Source organism: Eimeria maxima, genomic scaffold (genome assembly GCF_000499605.1).
Source record: "Eimeria maxima Weybridge genomic scaffold, Emw_scaff364, whole genome shotgun sequence".
Taxonomy (NCBI): Eukaryota; Apicomplexa; class Conoidasida; order Eucoccidiorida; family Eimeriidae; genus Eimeria; species Eimeria maxima.
In genome coordinates, this window is record NW_013566453.1 from 1,478 (window position 1) to 28,552 (window position 27,075).

Below are 27,075 nucleotides of genomic sequence, written 5' to 3' on the forward strand. Positions count from 1 at the left end.
CCCAAAGCACTAGTCTTTAGTCCTTAGAAGCCCCCATGTCGAGGTCATTGGGGGCTTGTTGCTTAGCTGAGGGGCAGCAGTTTCCAGCTTATTGGAAAAGGCCAGTATACTATAGACTGTACAGTCCGGAGACACGTCATGTTAACTAGAGGCAAGTGATGCAATAGGAACGGCCGCCAACAGGACTGCCATCGTAGCACGGGCCTCTGGGTGGTGAACACTGCGAATTTTCTACTGCTGTACCCTAGCTAGCTAGCTAGCTGCTTAGCTAGTCCCAGGAGTAACGACCAGTCAATGCAATGCGTGTATACGCTATGCGTAGACCCATGCACACAGCTGTACACTGGGCCTCATGCTGCGGTGAGGATTTGATATGCTTGGCAAGTCTCTAGGAAGTTGTTGGATGCACTATTGCTGTTGCCTTCTTCAGCCCCTCAAAGCCCTGCTCTCGAGCAAACCACCGAGGGCGGGAGCGCTGAACAGTCAGAGGAACAGCAAAGGTTAGGGAAGGCAGAGATGCCAATTTAATAACAATACCTAGGCACACAAAATGAAGATGCAAAACGAGCTTCTACGCACAGAAGGAGTCACGCGTGGAGCAGCAGCAAGACACACTGCACCGGCACCAGCAGCAGCCGCAGCAGCACAGCCGCATCCACCGCATATAGTAACTGTTCCTTACCCGCAGCAAGCAACTTGAAACAGCAAGTCAAATCTAAGTGCTCAAATCTTGAAAGCTCAACAAAAGGCCCAGTCCAACAGTGGTGCAGCGGTAGCATTGGGGGCCCCGTGCTCTTCGGCCAGGGACCGCCCTGGCAGGGGCCCTTCGTGGGGACTTCGTTGGCGGCAAAGCAGAGCGAAGGCCTCCTTGTGGCCCCCTTCTGATCTGCATGTGACTCCTTTTAGCCCCAGCGCCGAGTGGAACTTCGGCGTAAGATACGGGAGAGCAAGAATCAGCTGCACAAGGAACAGCAGCAACTGCGGCAGATGCAACAGCTTTGAACACCTCACCTTCTTCGGGACCCTCATGTGTTACGCAGCTACGGCCCCCCAAGCTGCCACAAAGTGCCCCCTGCAGCAGAATCTGCTGCTGCTTCTGCGAGGGCCTCTAGCTGCTGCGGCGGAGCTATTCAGCTGTTTCTGAGCCGCATCAATGTGGCGACAGCGGCTACGAAGCCAAGCAACGGCAGAGGCAGAAGGAGGAGCGCATGCAAAAGATGCAACCGGCCTGCGGGGAGACCCCGCAGCTGAACGGATTCGTGGCCTCCTGCAGTTCGTTCAGTGTTGCTACTGCAACGGACGTTGCTGCTGCAACCAACGTTTCTGCTGTCGCAGCCGCAGGAGCAGCTGCTGATGCTATAAGCTTTTCAACTAAGGATAAACCAGCTGCAGCCGGTTCATCTAAAGCAGCAGAAACGAGTCCTTTTTTGCGTGTCTCAGTGGCAGATGCTTTCCCAGCACCTGCAGCGCTTTCTAAAGGAGCGCTTGCAGCACCCACAGCAGCAACAAAGACACCGGCCGCAGCCCAGAATGCTTCTAATGCTGACAGCGGAGCGGAGGCAGCCGTTCCACTAGCAGTCGGAGCAGCAACACCTGTTGGAGATGCGGGCAATTCACCGCTTGGGGCCTCCCCTTGGGGATTGTCAAAGGGGGCTCTGGGACCATTCGGAGTTTCGCCCGTTTCTTGCCCTCTGCCTTTAAGCGCAGCGGTGATGGGAGAACCCTGGGCCCCCCCGACGAACATGAATATTTGGCATTCACCTTCGCTCTCTCCAGTAGGAGCCTTTATGAAGTCTGGTGAGGATTCGCCAGGGGCCCCTCCTGAGGAGGCGCTGGCCAGGCCACCCTTTGGGACCCTCACGGACCCCAGTGGAGAAAATCAAAAAGGTCTCTCGGAAGCGGCCTTGGAGGTGCCATCAGGAGCAGCCAGAGATGACTTGCCTGTATCGACTCCGTGGGGTCCCCGTGATTCGGATGCGGCTTCGGAATCTACGCCCGCCACGGCCCCCAGAGGCCACCTTGATGAGGCCCACGGAGAACGAGCTTCTGGTGGCCCTTTTGAAGCTGTGACTAATGCATTTCTGGAGTGGTGCAGCTCGGGGGATTCTGCCGGGCGCCGTGGGCATTCAGGGGGTCGCAGCGACGGCTGGGGGACCAGAAAGCAAGTCCTGGAGGGGTTAGCAGAGAGGTGCCACAGACAGCAGCTGGAGCTGCAGCAGCAACGAGAACAGAAACAGGTTTTGCTAATGCCGGAGCAGCGCCATCAGCAGCAAGAGGGCACTAAGCAGAAGCTGCCCCTCGTGCAGTTGCTGCAACAGAACCAAGCAAAAGCCATACAACAACGGCCGCAAGAGCAGCAGGAGTTGCAGCATCAGGGCGAACAGCTGCCTACGCAGCAGCAACAAACCGAACAGCAGGAGCAACGCGCACAGGAGGACCAGGACGGAAGCTACCAGCAACAGCAGCACCGGAAACGTTTCAGCAGGCGGCTTTCCCACGGTATCCGTTGCATGCCATCCCTTGTTGAGGCATTTCTGGTCCTGGGACCCCCAGCGGCGAGCCCTGTCCTGGACTGTTGCATTGGCCGCTACTGCCAACAGCCACAAGAGCAGCAGTGCTCCTGCTGCTGTTGCCAGGTTAAGGATCAGCAGGAAGTATCCGCTTCGCTTGGGACCGCTGTTGCTGACGCTTCTGGTGAAGGGGCTCACGATTGTTTTGTCTCCGACCTTACCCCTATGGAAAATGAGAGGGAGCAGCAGCAGCAACAACAGCAGGAGATTCCACGGACGGGGACCAACGGGGCTGACAATGTAGAGACCAGCAGCAGTACGAGCAGCAACAGTAGCAACAGTAGCGACCTGCTACAGCCCCATGTTTGGTGGTGTTGCACGTGCAAGAGAGCACCGTGTTTCTTTCCCGAAGGGACCATTCCGCCTGACAGCAGCCGCTGCAGCAGCAGCGACAGCAGCAGGAACAGAAGAAGCTGTGCCAGCTCCTTCTGTGGCTCCAGTAGGGTTTTGAGCTTGTGTAGTCAGCCCCAAAGGCGCCCATCTGATGCAGCTTCTGTCATCACAGGCTCCAGCAGCTGCAGCAGCAGCAGTTACAGAAAACGGGTTGCTCCGGCACCGGCACGTAGAAGGTGCAGCAGCAGCTGCCCCAACGGCAGTAATGAAGGCACGAGCAGCAGGAGGGTTAACAGCTGTTTAGTACCCGGCTACAACTGGAGCAACGACCCCTTGGATGTCAGTGGCATCAGGAGGACAAGCAGGCGCCCCAGCAGCAGCCTAGGCAGCATCACAAACGTGAAAAGCGCACGTGTTCCTCATTTCCATGCAGTAAGAGCACCAACAGGAGCAGTACGAATTTGTGCTTCACAGTTGAAAGCAGCAGAGGTGGGACGGGCCAGAAACAGCTGCGCCAGCAGCAGCAGCAGCACTAACTGCTACGGCGGCAGCAGCAGACGTAGTTACAGTGATGGCCATGCACGAGGCCACGAGGGAACAGGGCGTCGCAGCTCGAGCTGGCCTATGCCTCACAGCGCAGCTTCAGTGGCTCCTTTGGCCGTGGTTGAAGCCGGTGGAACAGCATCGGCAGCAGGCCCAGGGACAGATGCGGCATCAACCTGTACAGCTGCAGTGGCTCCAGCTATGGCGGCAGATGGAGTAAGGGCTGTTGCACCGGCTTCAAAACGCGTCAGCAAGCAGAGCAGTTACTCACCTGCTGTAATTCGTTGCCGAGTGCGTGGCGTCTGCTCCTGTGGCGGCGGCGGCAGCAGCAGCAGCTGTTGCAAAGTAAATTCAAGAGGACCACAGTGCTGGAAATGGGATTACATCCCAAGCTTCGATGTTGCGGCAACTCGGAAAGGCAAGCCTAAGGTCCTTACAGTGCCGCACCTGTCAGAGGCAGCGCAGTCTGCAACAGCAGACCCAGCAGCAGCAGGAACAGGCCCAGCAAGAGTGGCAGGGACGGCAGCAGTAGATGCAGCAGAAGGACCAGTAGCAGCAGATCCAGGAACGGAAACGGACGGTGAAGGCTCTGGTAACACTTCGTGGCTTCCGCCAGAGGTGCCCCCCGCAGCTGAACTTTTCTGTTTTCCTGAGGGAACGGCGAAGGTGCTGCCAGTGAGCAGCGGCTGTCTTTGTACCCTTCTCCATCCACCGCCGCAGCACAAACAAAAGAAGCCAGAGGCGGTTGTTGCAACACGGCCGTGTACGTCCCCGTGGCAATCGTACTTGCCGCGCGTCTTGACGGGGCTGCTGTCTCCCGGTGTATGCTCACGAGCGGCAGCACAGGAAGCGCCTTCCTCCTCTGTCTTAGAGCCAGTGGCTGCAGCATCCCCGCAAATGCTCCCTCAGCCAGGAAGAACATGGGCAGCCACAACACGAGCAGCAGCGCCAGCACGGGCTTCTCCATGCATTTGCCAGTGGGGTGGATGTCCATGCGCTTCTTTGCTGAGAGTGCACTCTCCCTCCTCTTCTGTTTTCGTGTTGACAGATTTTCAGGGCCGCAGATTGTATGGACATTGCCTTCGTTTTTTCGAGCTCGTGACCTTTAGGGTGCCCAACAGCCGTTGCACAATGCTCAGCAACAGCGGTTCGGCTGCAGCAAGTGTTGCTGTAGAGGGAGACGCTATGGCAGATGCTGTAATGCCAGACAGAGTACACCAACCACGCAGGATAAGTAGGGAGGCAAGCGCTGTAGGCACAGAACCAGCAGACGGCGGCTCCGGTGAGCCTCCCCCGCTGGCTTACGTGGAGAGGGCGTTTTGCGTCTTGTCCGAGCTTCCGTTCTTCGGGGTTTTCCATGAGTGGTTGTGGTGTACGTACACATCGTACGCTGCTCTATGTCAGGCCACTGCTTGCAGCGCGAGAGGCCACATCGTACTGCAGAAGCAGCAGCAGGTGCAGCAGCGGGTTCTACTCCCCTCACCGCTGTTGTATCTCCAGCAACAAGCCACAAGGCTGGTGGAGGAAACCCCAGCTCCGGTAGCAGCTCACATGTGGGAGGTGTTCCCGCTGCAACAAGTTCAGATGCGCTGCGAAACCAGCAGAAGTAGCACTGGTGATTACAACATGGGTGGGAGGAGCAACTACAGCAGCAGCAGCATCAACAAGCTGCGAGTTTCTGTATCTATAGAGTGCACGCGCTCCCTTCACTTCGCGCTGCCGCCCCCTGGGAGTTTGCCGCTGTTGCAGGTGGGCCTTCTTCGCTGCAGCTGCAGCTGGACTTGTTCCTGCAGCTGATGCGGCAGCCATGTTCGTTGCAGGTGTTAGTGATGCTGATTTTGGTGGCACAGGCGTTTCTGCTCTAGGCAGCGTTGCGTTGATTTGTGTGCTGCAGCTTCCTCTAGTAAATCTTTTGAAGATTTTCCCCCTAGAGTTGCTTTTGCTGCTGTTTCTGCTGTTGTTGTGCGAAAAGCAAGTCGTTCTGCTCTCCGCATCTGTGAACCGCCTTAGCCTGCTGCCTTGCGCTTTAACGGGTCAGCTGCATTAGCCGTAACTCCAGCAGCAGTAGCAGCACGAGTAGCAGCAGTGTAGTATGCAAGCGCACGTTGTGCTATGAAACTGAGCAACGATTGCACTCCATGCGCCTGCATCGGCAGCGCCAGAAGAAGCAAGGAACGATGACAGTAGAATTGTGCATTCTTGTAAGAATCCTGCTGATGCTGTCTCTCCGTGTACATGCTGGGGGCTGCACCATCTGGTGCTCATTTTGCTGCTGTGCTTGGGTGTATGTGCAGCCTTAATGTACCCACTTCGGTACTCTCAGGTGTTCGTCCCGTTGCTTCCGGCATCCCTTGCCCATTTCGTATCGATGCCGCTTCCTTTCTGCGTCGGCTTTCTGACGCCGCCACCGCAGCAACAGCAACAAGAGATTCCAGCCGAACCAGAACAACAAGGGAAGAGCAGCATCAGCAGCAGTAATAGCCACAGGAAACGAAGTGGTATGCCGAGAGGAAGGGCAGCACCTCCCGCTGTTTACGTGTGCACTGTTCCCGATTTTGCAGCAGTAGCCTCAACTGCAGCAGCACCAACGACAGGAACAGTCTCTAGCAGCAGGAACGGCAGCAGTAACGGCACGAACACTATTTCCGGCAACATGCTGTACGCCATCAACCTGTTCTCTCATGCTCTGGACACTTTTCCCCTCGGTTAGTCCTCCAGCTGTTCCTGTTTTAATTGCAGTCGTTGCGGCCCCTTTTGCCGCCCGTTTAGCAGTAACAGCTGCAGCACCAGGTTCTGAAGCTCCTGATGTTGCTAGATAAGTGCGTGCTGGTATTGTTGAGGATGGGTTTTGCCTTCATTGAAAAGCTCGTGGCGTGCCAGCATTAAGTTCAGGAAATCAACATTCCTTGTCGTGTGGTGTCTCTGTTTCCCTAGGGGTTTATTTGGTAGACCTGGACAGCTGCTCTCTATCCCTTTCTCATGTTGCCCTTGCCACGGCAGCGGGGGACCCGAATCAGCGCGAGTCCCTGGACCCTTTAGCAGCAGAAATTGCAAAAGCAACAGCAGCCGAAGCCGCGTCAACAACAGCAGCGCCTGGTACTGTTGCTTGGGGATTGCCTCCCTTGCCAGATATAATGCTGAGAAAGCTTGTTGCGAGCCTGGTGCCGTTGCTGTGCAAAGACGCAGTTGCGGCAGCAGCAGCAGCAGCGGCGGCGGCAGCAATCGTCGATGAGAACCTGACCAACCAACAGCGGAAGATGCTGCAGCGTCACCAACAGAAGCAGCAGAAGAAGCGGCGACAACAACAGCAGCAGCAGATCCCCTCGTTTCTCCCCTCCAACTGGCAGCTGCTGCGCGAGAACGTAAGTGCTGCAATTACAGAAGAAGCAGCAGCGTATAGTGCGCGGATTGGTACTGATGCTACGGCTGAGTTAGGCAGTCTCAGCAACAAGACTTCCGCAGGCACAACAGTGCAACCCCAGCTAGGCACGTCCAGGGGTGATCCTTTGGAGCTCATGCGTACCAGCAGTAGGAACCACCAGCAACAACAGCAGCTGCTTAGCCCGCAAGGAGGTGGCCAGTGCAGCACCAGCTTTGGTCCTGCATCCTCAGCTGGTGCCACCGGGGCAGCAGCTGCGGGCAGCAGCAGGTGCAGCAACACCAATGCTAGTATGCGAGGGGGGCCTAACCGTTCTCACAGTGGGGCCCTTCTGTCTGTCTTTCGCTTCTTGAACCTCTTGCCTCCTGGAAGGACAGAACAGCAGCAGCTGAACCAGCGAGAGCTACCGCACCTACCACAACCCGCCAAGCTCCAACTGCAGCAGCAGCAGCAACACAGGAGAGATAATTGGCTATGGCGTCTGTGGGGACAGCGATCTTCAGCTTCTGGAACAGACATAACAGACGCGGCAGCGGCAGCTTCGGCAGCGGCAGCAGCTTCGGCAGCTGCAGCAGCTTCAGCAGCGGCTGCTGCTGCTGCTGCAGACACACTACATTCGTTTCGTAGCGGTCCAGGGCAGACCGCACTTTTCCGCCATTCGTCCGTTCCCGTCGGGGTGTATGCTGGAGCTGCCGCTGCTGATGGTGCCACGTGGATGCGGGCGAAGCAAGAGCAACAGCTGAAGCAGCAACAGCAACTAGAACGAGAAGAGAATAAGCAACGACAGCAACCAGAGGAGCAGCCACCGTTCGAGGAACCTGAACTCCTGTCGCCGCTCCTGGATTTGTGTGTTTCACCTGCGCCAACTGCAACAACCGGAGCAGCGTCTGCGTGTGCTGTTGCTGCATCTAAAACTGTCACTTCGGAGCAACAGCAGCCGGCAATGCAAGAGCAGGAACAGCAGCATATGTCGCTGCAGGAGCCATATCAGCCGTCCACGAACACCAACAACCGCGGGCGGAGGGGAGTGTCACTGCTATTTCAGAGGCAGTGCAGAAGCAGCAGCGAAATTTTTGAACGCAACAGAACGTGGGTCAAGGCAAAGAGACCTTCTGCAGCAGCAACAGGGAGTCTTACGCCGGCACCTACGGCACCAGCAGCGGCGGCAGCATCAGCATTGTCGGGGGCTAGTGACAGAGATGAGCAGTGTGGCCCAGGCAGTGCCATTTTTTCAGCCCCAGCGACCTTCGTTGCTGCCACAGGGGGGCAGGACGGGGGTGGTACTGTTGCTACTGCAGCAACAGAACCTAGCAGCAACTTGCTGCCGGTGTGGCGCGAGTTTTCTGGGGTCTCTTTTGAGTCTTCTGAAGAGGGGGATGCTTCAAACCTACCTACTGTCTACCCATGCAGTCATGATGCAACTTCTAGCACTGTTGTTGCAGCAGCTGTTACAGTCGCTGCATCCAGCAATAGCAGCTTCGGGTACCATACAAGTGAAGAGAACCAGCTCCTTTGTGAGACCCGCGGTGCAGAGGAAGGCGAGGAGACAGCAGAAGCAGCAGCAGAAGCTGTAGCAGCTGCTGCTGCTTCTCGTGTGGCTGCACTCCAACAGGCAAGCACTGTATGCATGCAGCCTCACATTGATCCGCTGGATGCGGCCGAGAACCCTCTCGTCATCTTGCATGAATGGAGCTCCACTCTGGCCAGTGACAGTTGCTGCCACCAGCAGCAGGAGGAGCTACAACGGAAGCATAAGCAACAGAAGCAGGCAAATGCAGTATCAGATGCGTTACTGCGAGAGGTGTTCCTTCGGTTCTTTGTTGACTTGCTGCGTGGCTGCACCGTTATCACTAGATCCCGCTATGATTCCCCCATGGGGTACCATTGCGGGGGCCCCTTCAAAGCCAAGGAGACCCCTGGCAGCGGCGGGAGGGTGAGAGTTCAGGCGGCCACGAACGATGGGGGCCCCTTGTTGCAAGAAATCTGCAGCACTCAAGCGTTTGCGAGTTTTTTACAGGTCCAGGATGAAGCGCGATCCGTAGAGTTTGCTGGAAGCTCTTCAGACAGGTTCGGGTTTCTTCCAACAAGAGCACATATCCCACAGGGCGGCCCACCTTCATCCCTCCAAGATCCCAATGCAGGAGCTCTGAGCCCCCGCTCGCTGCGGGCAGGCAGGAAAGCAGCGGCTGCTGCCGCTTTGTATTGCAAACCCTTCTGGGTCTTGGAAGCCGAAAGCAATCGCCAGAGAACGAACAGCAGCAGCAGCCTCAATAGCGGCATCCAGCACGCCTCAACACCAACGCTGTCCTGTGCAGCAGGAACAGCGGACATTCTTATGCAACACGAATACCAGACTGCTGGCAGCGTCACCTCACAGCAACCCCGGGGTTCATGTGTCCCTTGGGGAGTAAAGTATACAGTTCCTGTCAGATCATACGCTGCAACCTCCACTGCTATCTGCAGCACCAACAGCAGCAGTACTCATCGTGTTGTAGGCAAAGATGTGGCCATGCTGCTGCGGCCTAGGTGGCCCCTCTCTTGGCCGTCTGCCTCCCTTCGGACTGCACGGAAGCACGCCCCATCCAGGCATGCCAGCTGGTCCAGAAGCAGCAAGAGTACCAGCACTAACCGCAGCAGCAGCAACAATGACAGTGAGATCAAGTACGAAGCGAACGTTGGGGTGAATCTCACAGCTTCCAGCAAAATGCCCGCACCACCCCGTCTAGCTGCATGATGCAGTAGTAAGATCGATACCCCGCGGCGCTTGCTGTTGCCACTGTTCAGGCCGTGAGCGGCCCTTGAATTAGTTGCTGCCCATGGATGGCTACCTGTCTGTGACTCAGCAACCGCCATTGCAGCAGCAACGCCAGTGGCATCAGCTGCAGTGGCAGCAGCAACATGGTTAGCCTCTTTAGAAGCAGCAACAACAGCAGTAGAATGATTTCTTAACACATTTTTCAGTTTCTTAGAAGAAATGGCGCAAATCAAGCTTTCCGGTGATGCTGGCTTCTCATGTGGGACAACCAAGCTCATGAATGAAGAGCTAAGAGTGTTAGTTCCTCGTTTTATTTCGTTCGTGTCCTTGGGGATTATCTCGCACAAAAGACCGCACGCTAAACTGTGAAGTTGGAAGTGTAATAATTTTTGTGTAATTGCTTGCATGCAAGCCCCACCGTACTGGCTGGTCCTGGCATATTGGGTTGATTCCATGTATTGCATGGATCCGCTAGAAATCCGGCTGCCCACGCGGTTTACGTCTGCTTTTGTGTTGCCTGTCAGCGGCATTGTGGTTGAACGACGACTAATTGCCCCCTCATTCCTATGGTACAGATGTGTAGTCTCTTCCTGAGGTCCAGGTAATGGTGCATTTGGTTCGTTGTCGTACGTGTGTGTCTCCGGTTTGCAAAAACTGCGCGAACGCTAGCATTCCTCCCTTGCAAACAAACACGCCGAATGTGACAGGCTGCAGACGAACCAGAACGGCAACGTATACCTTGCACGCATGGCAAGCTCTAACCAGCTTTCTTTGAGGTGGAATCTGACTAGACAACTAGCGGAAACGGGACAGTGTATGTGGACGGCGAGGGTATCGATCCCCCTACCTCTCCCATGCAAAGCGAGCGGTCTACCATCTGCCCTAGACGCCGCTTACCGACCGCTTCTCTCTTTCCCGAGGTCTGCAGTTGACCTAACGAATATCACCACACTACCAGCAAGCCGTTTTACAGCTCGGAGCGTCGAATGTCACAGCATACCACTAGCCCAGGTTCTCTCCTTTCTTTCCAGGAGCTAGGCGGCATTCGTAGGAAGACTCGCACGTGATCACTAGGGCCACTTGCACGCTCATCTGGAGGTCTTTGTTGAACTCTTGTGTTAAAGACAGGCCCACTGCCAATTTCACACACTGTAGGAGGAGCGTCGAAAACAATTCTCCTTTGCTCCATTCTAGAATGCACGCCCCTAAGTATGTCTTCTCGAAAGCATCTGCCAACTTAAGTTCCGACTTCAAGGAGCAGATGAAGGCAACGCCTACCTCAAACCCTCCTATGTCGGAGCTAAAACCACGCACCGCCTACGGGAAATGTCTGCCTCAGGCAAGCGGGCACCCCTAGTGAATCTGTCGATTTCACATCATTCAAAAGAGAGGTTGAGAGCATCCACTTTTTTTTCAATGCAGTTGCAGCTCCAGCAGCCGTGCAAGTCGCTGCTGCTGTCGTTGCGCAAAGCCGGAGCTGAGCTCCGTACAGTGATTGCATATGGTGCTTTATGATTCGTCCGTAAGGCTGTATATGTGTCGCTTTTTGGCCGACCCTTTATCAATAAGGGCTGAAATACCCACAGAAAGAACAGACAGAAAAAGAAGCACGGCAGGCGAGCCCCTCAGCGCAACTCGTAGTTCTGCCAGGGGAGCGGCAGCAGTAGCATCCAGATAGACGAGAGGGGTAGGAGGGGCCCCAGTAGTAACCCTTACTGCATCGCCCATTTTTGTTACGCTTATTTGAACTCAGAAAGGGTCTCTTTATTTTCAGCTACTCTCATCTGGGCTTCTCGCTCGCCAGCAGCTAGTCCGTCCACCGTCGTCTTTCCCGCTGTCTGTAGCCTTTCCAGTTCATATTGGCGTTTGTCCCCTTTCTTTTTTCATGTAATTTTAGCTTTTACTGCCACAATAAACCACAAGCCCCTCGTCCGTGTTTGCTCGTCCTGGGCGTGCCACCGGTCAGCTCCTGGGGCCCCTGCGTTAACAGGGGCCCCGCGATTTGCCCAAACGTATTCTGACCAATTAGGCAATTACAGGAGTAGCCAAAGGGGAAGAGAGATTTTGAGGCTTCCATCAGATCCTTGCCGGTGGAAGGTTGACTAGCAGGCAGTAGCCGTTGTGGCTAAGCAGCTGCAGCTCCACCAGCAGCACGAGCACTTGCAGTATCACTGGCAGCAACGAAAACCGCAGCAGTGCGAGGCAGTGGAAACCGCTACTACGAGAAGACCCTACGGCTACGGCTACAGGGGGCTGCAACGGCCGAATGAAGTTTCGCGGATGCGCACCCAACTCACCCGCAGTAGCCGCAGCAGTAGACCTATACTATTGGGGATAGAAAGGTAAAAGGGAGGAGAATCAACCGCTGAAAATGGGCTTCACTTCCGCGTCCGCAGCTGAGATGGGCCTCAGCAAGACCGAGTATGAAGACGCTGTCAACCTTGAGAAGCTGTACTTTCTTGCCAATAGCCACGACCAATGCGCGCTGTGCGGCAGAGGGGTAATTGGCTGTTCCAGGTGCTGCTGGTTTGCTGCTGTTCGTGCTGCTGTTGAGCTGCTTCCGACGCTCAGTTGTGCTTCGGCAGGTGTTTGTTGAATATATCTTCCCGGTGTGACATCGCACCTGCGTTTCCGTTGTGTTGGCTGACTGCTATTCGGTGCAGCATTTCACAGAATGCTATGTGCTATGTAGCGTGGCTGTGTTGTGCTGTGCTTTTTTGTTGGGCATGTACAGGGCGTGAGCTCTGTGGACCTGCAGCGCTACGAGTTCCTCTGCAACGGCTGCAGCGCGGGTAAGACGTCCGCGAAGAAGATTGGCACCGACCGATTCACGGCGTTTGAAGTGCAGAAACTGCTTAACAAGTTTGGGTGAGAGGACCTGAGGTGCCACAGAGCTGCTGATCGCGTTCGTGATCAAGCTCCCTCGGCTTTTTGTGTGCGATTTGACTTGTTGGTGTTCTTTTCGCCTGCTGAAAGGCCCTCGGTGTGTGTCTTTGGCTAGTTTGTATAGCGCCCAGGTTTTTAGATTATCTGTTTATTGATATCGTGTGTGTGTGTGTGAGGCTTCTGCACGTATCTTTGCAGAGGAAACAACACGAACAACCCGCGGGACAGCGGCAGCAGCCGCCTTCCCCGAAGCTCGTCATCACGAGCCACCGAGAGGAGGAGGCGCCACGGCAGAGGGCATTCGAGGAGGAGAGATACGCCTTCTCCTTCCAGCGAAACCCAAGAATCCAGCGATGTACGCTGTAACTACTCTGCTCGTGCTGCTGTTGTTGTGATTGCAGCACCTCCTCTAGCTGGTTTTGCTGCGTTTCTGTGTGGCACTGCTCTTGCATGTATGCTCGGGGGCACACACTTTATAACTCTCTTCGAAAGTAGTATGTGTAAATGAATACACCCACCCACACCCACACCCACGCCCCCAAACACACACAAATAGGCACATAAACACAAATACACGGGTTATCTTGTCCGTGATACGTGAACATCTGTTCATGCGTACCTGTATCAAGCCAAGTACGTTCGTGTATTCTTGAGACACACGGAGGGCACTTGCTGTTGGGCTTTATGGGTTATGCTTGACCGCCTCAGGATTCTCCCCCCAGGTCTACCTGGGCGCCTTCGAGGTCCCGCGGAAATCGAGGTGAAAAGAACAGCAGCAGCAGGCGCAAAGGCGCCCACCAGGAGGACTTCGTTGCTGCTGGCTGGCCACAGCCGAATAGTAACGTATGGACGGGGGCCCCCGACACTGGGGCCCCGCAGGGTGGCCTCCATCAAAGTATTCCCGGAATGGGGGGCCTAGCAGGTATGGGTATGGCTGCCGTGCCTCATGCCCAGCAACAGCAACCACAGCAGCAACAACACCAGCCTTCCCCTCTGTGGAGACAGGGACAAACACCGCAAGGCCTCATGACCCCAAGCATGCAGCAAATGCAGATGCCCCAGCATGGAGCCACTATTGGCTCCTTCGTAGACGCCTCACAGCAACAGTGGAGAGCTTGTGGGGGGATCCAGCCACAGCAGCATATGCAGCAGGTGCCTTCTGTTCCCCAGATGCAGGCCTTGCAGCAGCCCAATAGTTCTTTGTTCGGGGTACACCCGCAGCAGCAAGCGCTCGGAGTAGGAGGTACTCTTGGCCGTCCTCTGCAGATGGTGATGCAGCAGCAATCGCAGCCGAATCTTATGTTGCAGCAGCACCAACAGCCAAACCCTATGGTGCAGATGCAGCAGCTCCAGCAGCCGCAACAGCAGCGCAACCCCTTCGCCAGCATGCGGGGCCCACAGCAGCCAGCTGCGAGATCTTCCAATCCATTTGCCTGTTTGCAGGGTTCTCACTTTGCGGGGAGTCCTTTTCAGCAGCCCCAGCCACAGTTGCAGCAGCCGCAATTACAGCAGACAGTGAGCATGCAGCAGGCGTACCGTCCCCCAGGAATGCCGCAGCAGTCATCACCTTTTGGGGTGCCTGTGGGGGCTCCCAGTGGGGCGACGGTGGGCGGCGGCCCCCTGAGCACTCAGCCAAGAGCCCCCGCTGTCTCTACGAATCCCTTTTCCTCGATGAGCCAAGCCAAGTGGGCACCAGTTCACATCGTTTAATGCAGTCAGCCCTGCGTTGCCTGGCGTTGTAGCTGCTTGCGTGCAGAGAGTGGTGCTGCCCATCTGCAGTTTGCGACAGTGCTGTGTTGTCTCGACCCGTCGGAGAGAGCTCCGAAACTTCTACCCGTCCCACAATTTCCTGGGATGGAATGTGTAGTTGCATGCTTTAGCAGAGGACTCGCATGGCTGTATTTTGTTTTTGTTCTGCTGAATGGATCCTGCTTTTGTTCTGCTGAACGGATACCGTCGAAGAGCATTCGTACCGTGTGTGCCTCCTGTTGCCTTGTTAAGTAAGGCCTTGACTGCCCTGTTTGTTGCCTCTGCACCATTCGCCGCATGTCTAATGTGGGTTGTGGCGCAGCGGATGGGGAGGGACTGGAGGAGCCCCTTTCACGGCAAATACGTTCAATTCATCAATCTGGTGAGGGGCACTTCCTACGTAGAGCCCCCATAGGCGGAACTGCTCAACTGCCACCTTAGCAGATGCGGATGTTTCTCCAGCTGATGCTGCTGCGTGTGCAACAGCAGCATTTTGCAACATTTGCAGCTGTTGTAGAGGCGGCTGTATTGCATACAAATTACTACAGAAACTGGGGTTTCAGTAACCTCGAGAGGGGACTTGTCCTCTCTCGAGTTGTATATAGGAACTTGGAGAGTGGAATCCGCTGCTCCTGCAAACAAGGAAGCAGAAGCTGGCGAAAGCAGGAATATCTGCCACAATATCCTGCGCAAGCAGAACCGCTTTGTGTATCCATCCACTTCCTTCGATGTCCGATTTTATGAGCGACGCACAGCGTGCGCGAGGTGCCGCGACGGCACGGCTGCTCAAAGCAAGCGCGAACCCCTAGCAAGGGATGGTGCTAAGGATGTTGCTGCCGCTGCTGCCGGGTATACTAAGGGGCGGACGAACGGGGCTTGAAGGGAGGTAGGAGCAGAGGGCACCGGCATTCCGGTTGCTGCAGCAGCAGCTGTAGCTAGTACCAGGGACTGCAGTAGTAGAGCAGTACCCAAGCGCAGGCGTAAGAACGCAAGGGTTTGCGGGCCTACTGTCTTCTATAGTAGAGCCCTGATTTCTTCAGTTCGTAGGTGTGCAAGTACCTTGGTGTCAGGTAGTTGCTAGTGAATCGATAGATATGTGTGGCTTTGCGGAAAGGATTGTCAGGCTCGGTTTAGTTTACCGACCCCACGGTGGTAAAACCGTACACACGATGCAGCGGCAGCTGCAGTAGGGACGGTGCGTTGTACGAAGTGCTGAGGCGTGTCAGAAGTCCAGCCGATATCTTTCTGAGACTGCCTGCAGCAGTGGCAACAGCAGAATTAGCAGCAGTTGCAACGGGAAGCCTGCCACTTTAGAACTAGGTACACCGCCACCACCGCAAGCAGAAGCCCTGCCACAGCGGATGGGGAAACGCCAATGGCAACATGAGCAGCAGTGGCAGCAACAGTAGTAGAAGTATGAAAATTAACACAAGACGGGGAGGCATACTTCTAGCGGGTCACCACAGGGCCAAATTAGTGAGGAGACGGGTGGGACCCCCGCTGCTGTCTGCAAAAAGTCATTTTTACAGCAGCAGCGACAACAGAAGAGACCCCCCATTGGTGTGGACATTTCCCCCTCCACCCAAGAGAGGACAGAAACACTTCTGAGGAGCGACTGATGCATAGCAAGTGCCTCCCCACATGCTGCAATGTGCTTTTCCTCTACGCTGTTGCAGCCTGTACACTTGAATTCGTCTGGAAGACACAGGCCGGCTGCAACTGCATCCCGTAGCAGCAACTCTGCAGCTACGGAAAGAGGGTCATCGTAGGGACTCCCCGTTGGCTTTGCTCCATGACGTATCAGCAAGTCTACCAAGTGGGGGTCGCCTGCAGCCACAGCTGCGCACAGGGGATATGCAGTAGTGCTGTTATTGGTGGTGCTGTAGTTTACTTCTGCACCCAGGGCCAGGAGTTTCGTCGTAGCGAATATGTTGCCTTCATTGCAGGCCTGGAGAGAAAGACACAGGCGCCGCACACCTCAGGAGAGTTGGAGGCCACAGGGTGTGAATCTTCGTTTACCGGTTAAACTACAATCCCCCCTGTCATGTTTTACCCACTGTGGTTCTCTGTTTACCCCTTAACGGTGAGGAGAGGTAGCTCAGCACCTCTTTTACCCCACGTAAAGAACAAAATACAGGCGGTAACGAATAATTATTCATCAGAAGCAGCCAGCTACAAGACGAACTCTAGCGCACACGAGATAGCCCCCGTTAAGTCCCTCGCCGACCTGACAAAGGAGGAACGCCATCTCTTCTGCCTGCTGGACCAGGGAAAGACGGTGGCACAAGGGCATCGCTTGCTGCACTGCCTGGGGAGCCTCAAGAGCCCCTTGGAGACCACGGCGGAAAGCCTTCCTGGCTGCGAGTCTGGTGAAGCGGCACGCATGCACGACAGCGAGCGCAGGGGTACAGTTCGCATTTGCACAGTTCAGGGCACACTCACGCACGTACCCTTTAGGGCCAGGCGGACAAGCCCAGAGGCTAGGTACTGTTAGCTCGAGGGGCGTCATTTCAACGCCCCTTAGAGAGGATTTAGGGTTAAAATCCTTGCTGGGGAGAAGGGCATAGCCACAAGAAAGGAGCAAGCAGAACCAGCAGCCAGCCACCCAAGGCACACGAAGCACTACACTCTAGCTGCGTGAGCAGGTCAACCGCCTACTTCCTCCAAGGGAATAAAGTCGAAAGGAAACACGAAGGATGAATATAAGTGGCAGACGGATGCACATACTAGGAGTTAAGATATTTATTCACACGACAAAAATATTGGTGTACGCATACTCGCAGCAACAGAGGGACGCACAGAGATAGCAACAACAGCTCCACCTACCTTGCAACATCAGTCGCATGGAAGTGTTCAAGAGCCCGCATACATTCCGAGGCGTCTGTATGCCTTCGCAGGCGAAGCAAGAGAACATCTCGAGCGGGACCCACGAGCTCCGCGGCCTCGCACATAAGCAGCCGGCAGCTCAACACAGGATGCTGCAATGCCTTGTACAGAGAAAGCAGCAGCTCTGGGAAGTGTTTCCTGCAGACAGAGACGACAGAAGGGAAAAACGCTCATATTCCCAAGCAGTAACGGCTGTTTGTTGCAAAGGCGGCAGTGGAAGAGAAGCAAGAAGCGGAGGCAGCATATGCAGTTTGGGCATGTCAAAACTCTCACAGCTCCACTGAATGACAAATGAAGGGCTTACGTGGGCTCTACCAGCAGCAAAGTGCCACCCACGGGCAGCGCGAATGCGGCAGAGTGAAGCACCTGGAGCAATGCCTCGTCACAGGGCCCTCGTGCGTCTGTGTTGTCTGTAGTGCTGCGCGCTATAATGTCGTCTAGCCCTGCCACTAGCAAAACGAATCGCGATTGCAACAAAGGCAGCTCCTCGCTTAGCATGCGGCAGTCATTTCGCAGCAGCATGCACCTTCCTAGGAGCTCGTGCACACAAGTTGCAGTTGTTGTTCGAGGTCCTGCTTCCGCTGCTCCTATAACTCCTTCTGCGGCACCTCCTGCTGCATGCATGGTGCCGCTTCTGAAGAGCTCTACTGTGAATATTTGCCTTCTGCAGGCCTCCCGGGCCAGGGAGAGTGCCCGTTGGGAGGCGTCGATCCCCACGTAAGTGGCCACCGCTTCACTCTGCAGTAACCGCACCTGCAGTGTCGATAGCACAACCACAGCACCGCCTCCCTGCAGCCTCTGTATTTTACTACTGCTTCTGCTGGCTAGCCAAAGCTACGCAATAAACAACGACACATGGAGAGACAAAGCCTTACATGGGTTGGGCGAGAGCCGCACATCAACTCTAAGAGGGTGTGGGATAGGGGAGCAAGTGGCTGTGCAACACGCCACCGCCGCTGCAGTTGCTTCTGGTGCTGCTGCTGTTGTGGTTCACTGCACGCCTCAGGAATGGTTAAAGCAGCAGCATGCGCGTCTTCCAGCAGTATCTGAGCTGCTGCATCAGTTGGACCTAGCTTCAAGATGGGCTTCAACACCTTTTGCAGGTACCGGGTTGAAATAAAATATGCAACGCGGCCCCTTGCGTGCACCAAATCCCAATAGTGCGCTGTCTGGCTCGTGTCGTCTACCTGAGCGGCGATGACAATCGCAAACTCGCCGTAGTTCTGAGTGACCTGTGGTACTGCTCTTTCACTGCAAACCCCTTTGCGAGATCCATACAGAATACAATACTGTGGGAGGGAAGGAGATTAACGAGAAAGTGAAGCATCTCTGGGGACACTTTGGTTGGTGGTTTTGCATGTCTCTGTAGCGCTGTTGTCTGGATATGAAACCATGGCTCTTGAGTGTGTGGAGGGTGGGAGAAAGGGGGAGCTGAGCTATAATACTCTGAATACCTCCATTTGTCCCTGGTGCCCGGGTGAGTTCGGCTATTTTCTTTTCCTTCGTCGCTGGTGCTCGGCCGAAGCTGTGACGCTGGGCTGGTAGGAGCTTCGACGAGTGATCAAGTACCACATTACTGCACCAGATGCACCTTTGCGGATGCAGGGATCTGTGCAGGGGCATGCGGAAGTGGTAGGAAGGTACACACGATAGAAGCAAGGATGTAACAAAGGTCAAGGATGTAATAGCTGGCTTGTTGGTGTATTTGCTCCTCCAGAGAGAGAGAGAGATAATCGTTCATCCATGTTGACAATTTTAATTTTCTCCCATCTCAAAGAAAGTTGTAGTTATGCGGCTAGTGAAGCTTGGAATGAGCCACGCCCTAAGTCCCCCGCGAACGCCCAAAACCAGTGGATTCGTCGGCGGTGCACACTTCTACAGAAGGTCAAGAAAAGAGGAGCATTATGGAGAATTTATTGCAAAAAGGCGATAAATAAGCAGAACTAATGCCATTATCTTCTGATCCCCGCTCCTGCATATGCCCGGGGTTCGGATCGGTCGCTCTGGCGTTCCCCCCAAAACTACGTGCTGCGAAGAATCACGTGCCCCTCACGCATCGTAACATCACGTAGTAAGTCATCTTTTAATTTTAATGTGTCTTATTGTCTAGTTCAGGTTATTTCCCCGTGCTTTTGGCCCCCCAGCTAATTCTTCTGGGGGGGAAGTTTGCCACAACTGGCTCTAACAAATGAGCCAGGGAAATGACGCCTTTGCCAGCAGATTCAGCATGGATGTATGGCTGAGTGCTGGGAGGCTGGAATAGGGCTAGGCCTGTTCCATCGATGCAGTGGGATGGCCTTCTAGCGGGAAATTTGTTGTGGCGTTTTGACGATGCATGATTTTTGACACTGCTACAAGGAATCTGCAGTCTATGTGCAACTTTTGATGTATTTATGCTGCAATGAAGACGGGTGCTTCGTGGCACAACCAGGCATCGCCTTAGCGAGGAAGCACATGACTTACGGGGGGGGAAGCACATGACTTACGGGGGAGGGGGGCAACCTCCTCATTCGCACAGTGCAGCTTCCAACCGCGTTGTGCGTAACACAGAGAACTAAAGTTAGTGCCGCATTGTGCAAATGCTGCAGCCGCGGCAAATGAATAGTGAACCATCTCCTCCAGTGCCGCTACGAACTAGAGGGCGTAAGATATTGCTGGAAGGGCGTGCCGTGTTGTGGGCCAAGGTGAAAGAAGGTCTGGGCGAACTAATTAGGCCTAAGTAGCACATGCCTGCCTAAATGTTCCCGGATTTTCTTGGCAAAACTTCTTACCTTCTCAACACTGTGACGTATCTCCGCAGATACTGAAGTAAAATTCGCACACCCTAGTTTCAGTAGATTTCGTGTAGTAAGTGGAAATCTGATATTCATTAGCAGCAGCACGCGGAGTTCCTTAGGAAATTCACAGCAGCCTGAACTAGATGGTTCATTTGGCCAGAGCCTTCCTGCTGCTGTTGCTGTATGGGAGGCAACAGCAGCACGAGGTGCCTCAGACGGCCAACTGAGGCATCCGACGGGCAGCAACTGCTGCTAACTGGAGAAAGGGCGATGGCCCGGAGCTCTGCGATGACGCACCTTAGCACAGACAGCATTCTACGCTGTAGCACGGCAAATGGCAAGCAGGTAGCGGAGGCTTCTGTCTCTAGTAACAGTGCAGGCAAAAGCAGCGCACCAACTGCATGCTTTTCACATAGGCGGAGTATCTGCCTCAGGCCCTCACAAACGGGCGCACAGAGGGAGTCGAGGTCATCCCCGGCGCTGCTCGTCCTTCCGTTGCCATCGTGTTCCACAGATACTTCCGCAGGCTTATGAGAAGGGCTCGGCGTTTGAGATGCTTCGTGACTCGTCCCCGTTGAGGCAACCGCTAGGTGGAAGCAGACTTGTGGGCGCAGCCTGGCAGCATGACGCGATACGAACACTTCTCCTTGTAGCAGCAGCCGCTGCTTGCTGCAGATGCAGCCGCTGCTGCTTCTGTTTGCAGTGATTGCAGCACCCAACAGACGCCTCTGCTCCTCCAGGGAGGGCAGCAACAGATCTGGAGTCTCTTTTCCTGCCTTAATGCATGCACAACTTTCCTGCATGGCTGCCCCAGTAGGCAGGACAGCCCCCGACAAAGATTCGGTGGGCCCAGTTCTCAGAGAGGCAAACATGTCGTCTGTCTCAAGCCAGCTGGGCGACTCCCCACAACTCAGCCTTCCACTGCTTCCCAAAGAGCAAGAAAGCGTGCTCCCACGCATATGTCGCACGTCTTTGTAGCAGTAGGATAATGACCCAGCAGCCCAGTCCCCGAGCGGCTCCTCAGGGAGTGGCGTGGGCCCTTGTCCTAGCAACGTCAGCCATTTACCTGCATACAAAGCATTGGCACTGACTGGACTCTGGTTTTGCCTGTCTGGAAGAGAGGCAGTAGTGGAGGGGAAGAAGTCCACAGTGAGGCCTGTGCAGACGTGTAGCCAGATTGTCCGTCGCTGCTGTACCCCGAAGATGAACCTCAACTCTGCATGCTCCTGCACCCCTCCCAGCTGCTGCTGCGGCGCCCTAGACGAGCGATGCTGCTGGGGCTGGACCGCACCAACTGCAATTCCCTGGAGCAGGCGAGGCATATTGAAGACCGGCCCTTGGTGAGCGGCAGCTGCCACGGCGAGTTGCCGCTGATGCTGCTTTTGCCGTTGAGAGTGCTCTGCATTCGCGGTGAATTCCGCAGAGGAACCATGCAACACCCGTTGGTTTTGCTGTTGCTGATGCTTCTGCTGTACTCTTTGTTGCATCTGCGTTGACCCGCCTTGTGGTGAGTTGTCCTCCTTGCAAGGAGTAAATGCTGCCTGCTGATGTTGCTGTTGCTGCCGTTGCAGGATGTGTTGCCCAGCAGCAACTGCTGCATCCACGCTTGCACTGATTGCAGTCGCAGCGACTCCTGTTGACCCTGAATGAGCAGCTGCTGTACCGGAGCTTAGCAGGCGCTCCTCGTCTGCTACTATGGATGCGCCAGAAGCAACAGAAGTACAAATAGCGTAGCTATGAGCATGATGGAGAGGGTCTCCCTCCTGGCTAAGGCCTCCACCGCTCCTTCCAAATAGCTGGCGTGCAGCTACTCCCAACTGCCGCCAGGTCGGCGGTGGATGTTGATTCTGTAGAAGCTGCTCGTGTCTCCGTTGATCCTGTTTCTGTTGCTTACAGTTAAAGGCCCACCTCTCATTTTCACCTGCAGAAGGAAGTGGCGGTAGCACAAGTGCTTGGCATGCTGCCCCATACGGAGCAGCAGAACCGTGCTGCAGCAGGTAGAGGTCTGCTGCTACGTTCTTGAACATACGGAGCTGCTGCTCGCGCAGTAGTTGCTGTTCATGTATCCAGTGCCTCTCAAGCAGCTCACACTCACTCAAGTGCTGCTGGACTAGCTCCTGCAAGTCCCTTTCGCATGCCTCCAGGGCAGCAGCAGCAGCAACAACTGCTGTTGGGTCGTTTGCATCCCCGGAATCTTGAATTGGCAAGCAACATGGGGCAGTCGCTGCCTTCAACTCCTGTTCTTGCTTCTCCCTCATGGCACAGGCAGATTCCATTTCAATACCTTGCCTCTCTGCCAGTTGCTGTTGAGCATCTTGCTGCTGCTGCAGCAGCTGCGCAAACGATTCTCGACACTCTTGCTGAAGCTGGCGCAGAAGGGTTATGCTGCTGCTGGTGCTACTGCTCTGTTGTTTCATATCTGTGCTGATGAGGCGTGAAGCGGCCGCATGAAGCACCATCTGCTGCCTGTGTTCTTTCCGCAGTCGGTTTCGCTGCAGATTATACGTGGCTTCCTGCTTCGCTAATATGCAACAGCAGGACCAATACGCTAGGGTTCTCAATGCGGCGAGACGGAGACAGAAACCTCCGCGGAGAGAAGCAGCTGCAGCAGTCACAATCGATGCTGCGGCCCTAGTGCGTTGCTGCAACGCAGGAAGTGCACCAGCTAAACCTGAAGCTGCAGTGGCAGCATCGGGATCGGTGGTTGCTAGAACTGCTGCTCTTTCATTAGTTGTGCTGCATAGACCGAGGTCAGCAGCAGCAGCAGCAGATGAGACTGAAAGCGGGTCTGCCAGCCGACTGAACCAGGACGCGACAGCCCACAAAAAAGACAGCACAAGGCAGTCATTTGGTACTCTAGCCCCTGCGGCAGCTTCAACTTTAGCTGCGTTTGTCACCTGCCCATCTTTAATGACGGCACTAAATTCTTGGGCACTGCTGGAATTGGAATCCCTGCTAACAGGGAAATCGCACCTCGGGACGCTCTGAGACAGTGGCCGCAGTTTCTGCTGTACTGGTGAAGCATCGAGAGAACAGAGGCAAAGAGACTGAGGAAGACGTTCTGGCAAGAAGAACGTAGCCCTTTCCTCTTCAACAACCAGCACATGACGCATGACTGTTGAGCTGCTGGCACGTATGCGCCGTTGCTGCCATTGCAGTAAGTACTGCTGCAAAACAGTGCGGAGGCTGAGGGCGGTGCTTGCCCCCACATGAATTGAATAAGTGAGCGCCCCACTCCGAAGACTCCGTCTTGCGTTATTTGATCTCCCTTGGGCTTCTTGCAGGCAGGCGAGCGGCTCTGACGCACCTGTGACAGGGGCTGCTGTTGTAGAAGCATCCCAGAAGAGCAAAGTCCCTCCGCACGAACTGTGCCACGCAGAGTCTACAGTGCAGTCAGGAGATGAAGCAAAAGTTGCACCTGCACATCCAGCAAGGTGAAAACGGCTGGAGAGCGCTACCGGGACAGGGCAACTGCCTGTCGAGTCCCCAGGACCCCAAAGTTGCTCCAGCAGCTGCTGCCCCTGGTGCTGGTGGCACTGTCTCCCTTGTCTTGGTGGCTCCTGCATCTGCTTCACTGATCTGGAAACATCCCTTGGGAAGGAATCCTTCCTCGAGAAGCTAGTTGCCTATCGGGCTCCTGTTGTTGCGTGCTTCCCCACTGTGTCCTTGGCCCGGAGAACCCCACTGTTCGGTCGGATTGAGTAATATTTCGGATTTCATACGTGGAAACATTTGGTGGGAGACAGGTCTCATTGCCAGTGTTGCAATAACTGCAGTCCTTGTTGAGGCGTCGCTGTCGTAGACGGCGAAGGAGTATGCCGGCCTGGTGGTGTATTGACGAGCACTAAAATGGCTTTGTCCTCAATATAAATATCTAAAATAATCATGTGAAGTAGGAACGATGCAGAGAATTGTAGTGAGGCAACGCTGGATCGCTTGTTGCCTCTCCGCTCTGGGGGGCCCCGAGCAGTCCTCGGCAACTGGCTGGTCTAAACACTCCCGTTTTGGTCACTTTGAGCCCCTTTGTCTAAACTGAAGTATTTTGACTCTCTACTCTCCCAAACTAAAGTCTGGGCTGGGGTTTTGCTGGCATCTCGGTGGAGTTAGTACCTTTTAGATGCCGGGCGTGAGTTAATAGGCCGTTCAATTCACCGGGCCAACAGCGCATTTTCCTCGGTGTTGGGGGGGTTTATTCTACTCACATTTGACAGCGCTCCACACCGAAGATATACTAGCTTTTAGGTTTATGTCGTGTCCATACTAAGGTTCGCTGACAGAATCAAGAACGCATTTTCCGGCAAACACAGCTTGTAACCAGCTGTGCAGGAATTAGCTATAAGGTGCTCCTGCTTATGGATATGTGGGGGAATCCCTCAAAATCCACCTCCTGTGCATGCAGGTATCTGGGGTCTTGGAAGCCAACTCGTGTTCAGCAATCTTCGACAGTGTTACTGCGTAGGACAGTCTGAGCTGCGTTGGCAACTGTGTCCGATTTTGGCGCATTGACCCCTGTTCGTCCTGATTAGGCCTCAGGAGGGCAAAACTGAGTCTTCAGCAATCGTCTACAGTGCTCGTGCATACAGTGAAGTAGCCTTGTTTGTGCTTATGTGCGGTATTGTCTTGCATCTGGGGTTGGGGCAAGGGGCTTTGCAACTGACGGCAGGTCGTCTCCTTTCCTCTGCCCCCTGCACTTGGACTGCTGCTCTCTCATATCGCATGGATACTGGAGATTAAGGTTAGCTGTTGTTACAAAACCCTCACACTACGCCTTTTGGGTTCACTGCAGCTCTCGACAGTCCTTTTGTAAGATCAGGGACCCAAGTTGGTAGCACTGCATTGTTCCCGGAGAGGCAAGTCCCACACCCACACCATGGTGGCTTGCTGCATAGTAGTGAGTGGTATAATTCGCCACAAGCCTTTGTCAAAAATTCAGCATTCCTCTCCTCTTTTACAATGAAGATTCATCATGGTCTGTATCCTTGGAGGGAAGCAAGCAAAAATTGAAGCCATATCTAGTTCGGAACTGGCAAAAGCCGAGGTGTTCAAAACTAAGAAGGCCTGGAGAACATATAAAGCTGCACATATGCGGCGTTTGCTATAAACAAGGCCACCCAATAGTTCAGAGGTATGAGGGCTACGGCTCTGTAGAAGTAAGACTGTAAACATCGCCGCCTGATAAGCAAGCAAGGTAACCAGGAAAATGCAGGAGCCCCACGCTGTGCTCGGCTCATTGATGGGTCCCAAAGCTGTGATAACCTACATCGGCGGATCTGCCTCGCGTTGAGCCAGTCGGAGTTGCTAGAGCCGCTGGAAGCAGCTGGTGATATGGATATGAAGCCGCAAGGTATGACCAGGAGCTTCAGTCCACCAATCCATCCAAGCGCAAAATCTGTGCTGTTAGTCTGCTACTGTTGGTAGATGGCTAATAGGAGATGCGAATTGGAAAAGCTATGGGTTAAAGTTCGCAATTTATTCAGGAATGTCTCACATGACCATGCTCGGGAATTCTTGGATTGGGCCGGTTCTCCACAACGTAATCCTGGGTATACCTTACGAGACTCAGTGGAAGGGGCGCTTGAGTCTTCCACTGAGTCTCAAAAGTATGCAATTGCTCCTGCCTGGTGGCACTATAGGAGTTTATACCACAGGAAGCGGTGGGATAGTGCACCTCTCAGCCCTTCCAGCGGTGTGTGCATCCTCCGCTGTAAGAAGATTGAAAGCAATGCTCCAAAGACATACAAGCGCAGATGCCCCTACGCGGCGCAGAGGCGCTGACAAAGACAACAGAAAAGTGCATGGACAAAATTGGATCGAGTCTCACAAGGCCGCTATGTGTGGAAGACCATCAAAGTTAACTCCGTGTTGCTTCTCACCATACCAAATGGACACCAGAAGGGGGGCACAGTTGAAAGCAAATCTCTCTGATGTGTTGACAGGCGAGTCCCTGGAGATTCACTACACCGAGCCGAGTCCACATCCGGAGCACCAAAGCTTTGTTCCAAGATACCGGCTCGCCCCATATCATAAAGAGGAAGACGTGCGACCCTCAAGCGACAAGGTCAAACTGCATCCATTAGCCGGTTGCTGGCTAAGTGTGTGCAGCGCTATACCCAGCAGAAATACTCAAAATTGCCTTATTGCCTCCGTTGTCCTCACAGGGTTTATTATACAACCATGTACTCCACCCCTCACTGCTCTCCGGCATGCCTTGTGTACTTAGAGACATCCTTGGCATACACTATGTTAGATTTGGCTGCTGGAAGCCAGCCCCGGACGCTCTCCGCTTCCCAATTTCACAGTCACCTCGCGTCATCAAAGGATTTAATTGGCGAAGCTCAGGAACAGCAAGCAACTACAGCAAACGACGTCCAGCAAGCGTTCTCAACTCAGGATACTACGTTTCGGTTCCTACGTCCTCCAAAGCGCGCACGGGAGCAAGCAGCCGAAGAAATATGCTGGTTCCGAAAGGGCCTTGCTGGTCTTTCCGGAGTCAGCGCCGTGGCATGCGTAACCCATGTACAGTTAACTGTTGGATGTCATCGTACCATCAATGTTGATATACTAAAATCGTGAGGTAACCATCTTGCTTCCCTTGGTCACTACAAGCAAAAGTCTGCAACACCGTTGCGAGATGCAGAAACTGTAGGAGACAGAGGGCTTCAACACTCATGAGACAGTGCAAAGACGCCAGGAACAAGTCGGAATATTGCTGTATACGGCTAGCAGATCGGAAACCCGAATTGACCTTCAAGGCTGTTTTGGCGGGGAGGACCCCCTCGTGAACATGGTTACGCCTTCTTTGATTGTCTAACAAACGTTTCAGCTAACCGAATAATGAAAAGCAAACATTTAGCAAGCTACGTGCTCTCATGCGCCATCTAGCCCTTTTGCGGCGATATATTAGTTACCCTCCTATGCACTCTATGGCGGGATGTCCGACTGCATCTGAAGACTATTGCGAGCTGTAATGGAGCCAAAATACTTAAAGACAGGTGTAAAATGCAACTGGAATCTCTGCCGAATAGCCAGTCGTCCTCAGTACAGCGGCTCCAACCCCTGGCGCTGGGGTAGAGACGATAGCCTGCCACAAGTTGTAACACTTGCAATGCAACCTCTCATTTATTCACAAGTTGGCATTCCTGGCTGTATGTATCCACACTCTATTGCCTAGAATTTGTTGTTTAGTGCCGGGTAAGG

At 54.5% G+C, this 27,075-nt stretch overlaps 4 protein-coding genes across 4 annotated transcripts; 2 read left to right on the forward strand and 2 right to left on the reverse strand.

Annotated features, from left to right (window-relative positions):
• Window positions 1-1,217: 1,217 nt before the first annotated feature.
• Window positions 1,218-9,099, forward strand: EMWEY_00030210 (hypothetical protein; the record flags this gene model as incomplete). Its single annotated transcript, XM_013481602.1, has 6 exons — window positions 1,218-5,195; window positions 5,341-5,479; window positions 5,741-6,151; window positions 6,396-8,758; window positions 8,843-8,892; window positions 8,997-9,099. The coding sequence occupies 6 exons, from the start codon at window positions 1,218-1,220 to the stop codon at window positions 9,097-9,099; spliced, it is 7,044 nt and encodes a 2,347-aa protein (XP_013337056.1).
• Window positions 9,100-11,951: 2,852 nt separating this feature from the next.
• EMWEY_00030220 (major ampullate spidroin 2, putative) lies at window positions 11,952-14,176 on the forward strand (the record flags this gene model as incomplete). Its single annotated transcript, XM_013481603.1, has 4 exons — window positions 11,952-12,080; window positions 12,315-12,448; window positions 12,665-12,821; window positions 13,175-14,176. The coding sequence occupies 4 exons, from the start codon at window positions 11,952-11,954 to the stop codon at window positions 14,174-14,176; spliced, it is 1,422 nt and encodes a 473-aa protein (XP_013337057.1).
• A 1,496-nt stretch (window positions 14,177-15,672) lies between these two features.
• EMWEY_00030230 (hypothetical protein, conserved) lies at window positions 15,673-18,675 on the reverse strand (the record flags this gene model as incomplete). The annotated part of the gene is made up of 7 exons (XM_013481604.1): window positions 15,673-15,722; window positions 15,857-16,163; window positions 16,443-16,581; window positions 17,042-17,239; window positions 17,406-17,854; window positions 17,977-18,352; window positions 18,671-18,675. 7 exons carry the CDS (start codon window positions 18,673-18,675, stop codon window positions 15,673-15,675), a joined length of 1,524 nt encoding a protein of 507 aa, XP_013337058.1.
• A 1,295-nt stretch (window positions 18,676-19,970) lies between these two features.
• EMWEY_00030240 (hypothetical protein, conserved) lies at window positions 19,971-23,444 on the reverse strand (the record flags this gene model as incomplete). Its single annotated transcript, XM_013481605.1, has 1 exon — window positions 19,971-23,444. The coding sequence occupies one exon, from the start codon at window positions 23,442-23,444 to the stop codon at window positions 19,971-19,973; it is 3,474 nt and encodes a 1,157-aa protein (XP_013337059.1).
• Between the last annotated feature and the right edge of the window lie 3,631 nt (window positions 23,445-27,075).